Source organism: Manis pentadactyla, chromosome 15 (assembly GCF_030020395.1).
Source record: "Manis pentadactyla isolate mManPen7 chromosome 15, mManPen7.hap1, whole genome shotgun sequence".
Lineage (NCBI taxonomy): Eukaryota > Metazoa > Chordata > Mammalia > Pholidota > Manidae > Manis > Manis pentadactyla.
In genome coordinates, this window is record NC_080033.1 from 41534280 (window position 1) to 41536194 (window position 1915).

Here is a 1915-nt window from a genome sequence, read left to right on the forward strand (position 1 = left end):
AAAAAGCACCCACCACGGGAGTTGGGGTGGAGGACCCAGAACCAACGTAGGCCGTGGGGGAGGGGAGTCAAGTCTAGGTCTGTGTGTGTGTGTGTGTGCGCGTGCACGAATTAAAAACGGGCCTGGAGAGCAATGTGGAGTGAGCAAGGTAACACAAATGATAAAAAATTATTCTTAATAAAAGTACAAATTCCAAATCCACAGGGACTTACTTCATTTGCTTCACAATGGTGCTTTTTCCTGATTCTCCAGCCCCTGTTGGGACAGACATGGGGAAAAAACTGGTGAGTGTCAGTTTAGGGGAATATAGGGAGCAGGGGACTAAGGCATGCATGGGGGTGGGCGATCCTAGGCACAAGCTGGTGCCAACTGGGGATCAGGTTGCCACGGGCGCGAGAGGGGTGAGGTTGCTGGAGAAGGTGGGTACGGAGTGGCCAGGGTCGGGGAAAAAGGGGAGCAGCCCCGATCCTTACCCAGTAGGAGTAATTTCACGTCTTTGGCGGCGCTGATGCCATCCTCTTTGAGGTTTTTCTCAATCGCCTTGCTCCGTTGGAGGGCGGCTCTCTCCTCTGCGCTCAACAGTACATCCATGGTGGTGGCCCCTTCCCTGCCACAGCCCGCAAGACTCGGCTGGCACGGCTCCCGGCTCGGCGCGCCCCCCAGACCCCCAAAGAGCAGAGCCTGGGCTCGAAGGGGAAAAAAAATCACAATATCTTCCTCTTGGCTGAAAACAAAAATGTCGGTAAACCAGAGCCCCCCCAAAAGACAGCCGTTAACAAGATTCCAGCAACTGAGGCTCGTGGCAGCTAGCGGGGCTCTGGGGGTGTCGAGGCGAGGGCGGCCAGGGTCTGGGGCTTCGGAGCCGAGGGAAGAGGTGCCCGCGGTCCGAGGAGACGCGGGTTGCAGGCACTGAGGCTTGTGCACGACCCAAAATAAATAAAATAATAGTCGAGGCAGGATCCGCAGCCGGAGCCGGCGGAGGGTGGGGTGCGGAGGGAGTGAGTTAGGGGCGCTGCTAGAGCATGCGCATCGCGGGTCCTCCGCCGTCGGTGCGTCCGCGGCGCTTTCGACGACCCCCGCTCGCTGGGCCGGGGGCCGGGCCGGGGGACAGGTCTCTAGCGGAAGGCGGTGTCGCTCGCTCCCAGAGCTCTCATCGCACGGTGGAGCCTACGGGAGAGAGAGGGAGAGCGCGAGGGAGCCGCTGGCAGCCGGGAGCTCGAGTGGGGGGAGAGAGAGGGAGAGAGAGGCTGGGATGGAGGGGAGAAAAAATTGAAGTGAGAGCCAGCCAGCGAGAGGGCGCGCCACAGCCCGAGCCGGGAAGGGGGCGAGCGTAGCGCGCCAAGTGCGCCAGCGGCTCTGCGCACCCCGCACGGCCGACCGATCGCTGACGTCAGCAGGGCCGCGCTGGGGCCCCGGGGCGGGGAGGGGCGGGGACGGAGGCGGCGCGCGCGCCCGGATCCTCGGCAGCCGGCGGGGGCGCGCGCGGAGCGCGGCCTCCCCTCCCCAGAGCGCTCATCCGTGGCTTCCCGGGGTGGGCGCGTGCGGGCCGCGGTGGGGGCCTGGCGGGGGCGGGGCGGGGCCTGGGGCCGGTCGCGCGCCGGGGTGCCCCTTCCCGCCCCTGCCCCCGCGCAGCGCGCGGGCTGCGCGCCTCCTTGTCAATGGAAGCGCGGGATGGGCTGCCCGCGCAGTCATCAGGTGGTTCCCCCAGTCCGGGCCCCGAGCCGCCACTTGAGCTCGCCGGCCCCCACTCCGTCTTGGGTCCAGCCTCTCGCCTTCTCGGTTGCTCTCCTGCGGCTGGGGCCGTAGCAGCCGAGGCCAAGTGACCTCAGCAAACGCGAGGAGACTGTGGGTCTGTGTAAAACCTATGTTTTCGGTATGAGCCTCGGACCTGGAGGCAGATTCGGAGTTTTCGCTT

General features: G+C 64.8%; 1 protein-coding gene across 1 annotated transcript; it reads right to left on the reverse strand.

The window, feature by feature from the left end:
* Positions 1-208: 208 nt before the first annotated feature.
* Positions 209-1516, reverse strand: LOC130680978 (uncharacterized). The gene is made up of 3 exons (XM_057492875.1): positions 1436-1516; positions 474-1167; positions 209-255 (listed from the first exon to the last, which is right to left on the reverse strand). Exons 1-3 carry the CDS (start codon positions 1514-1516, stop codon positions 209-211), a joined length of 822 nt encoding a protein of 273 aa, XP_057348858.1.
* Between the last annotated feature and the right edge of the window lie 399 nt (positions 1517-1915).

Bases quoted from the DNA above. Each gene is read 5' to 3' on its own strand.
- LOC130680978 (XM_057492875.1), bottom strand. From the start codon at position 1,516: ATGAGCGCTCTGGGGAGGGGAGGCCGCGCTCCGCGCGCGCCCCCGCCG. The intron at 1,168-1,435 runs GTCCCCGCCCCT...TCTCTCCCGTAG, and splicing joins CGGGCGCGCGCGCCGCCTCC to GCTCCACCGTGCGATGAGAG. The intron at 256-473 runs GTAAGGATCGGG...CTGTCCCAACAG, and splicing joins CGTGAAATTACTCCTACTGG to GGGCTGGAGAATCAGGAAAA.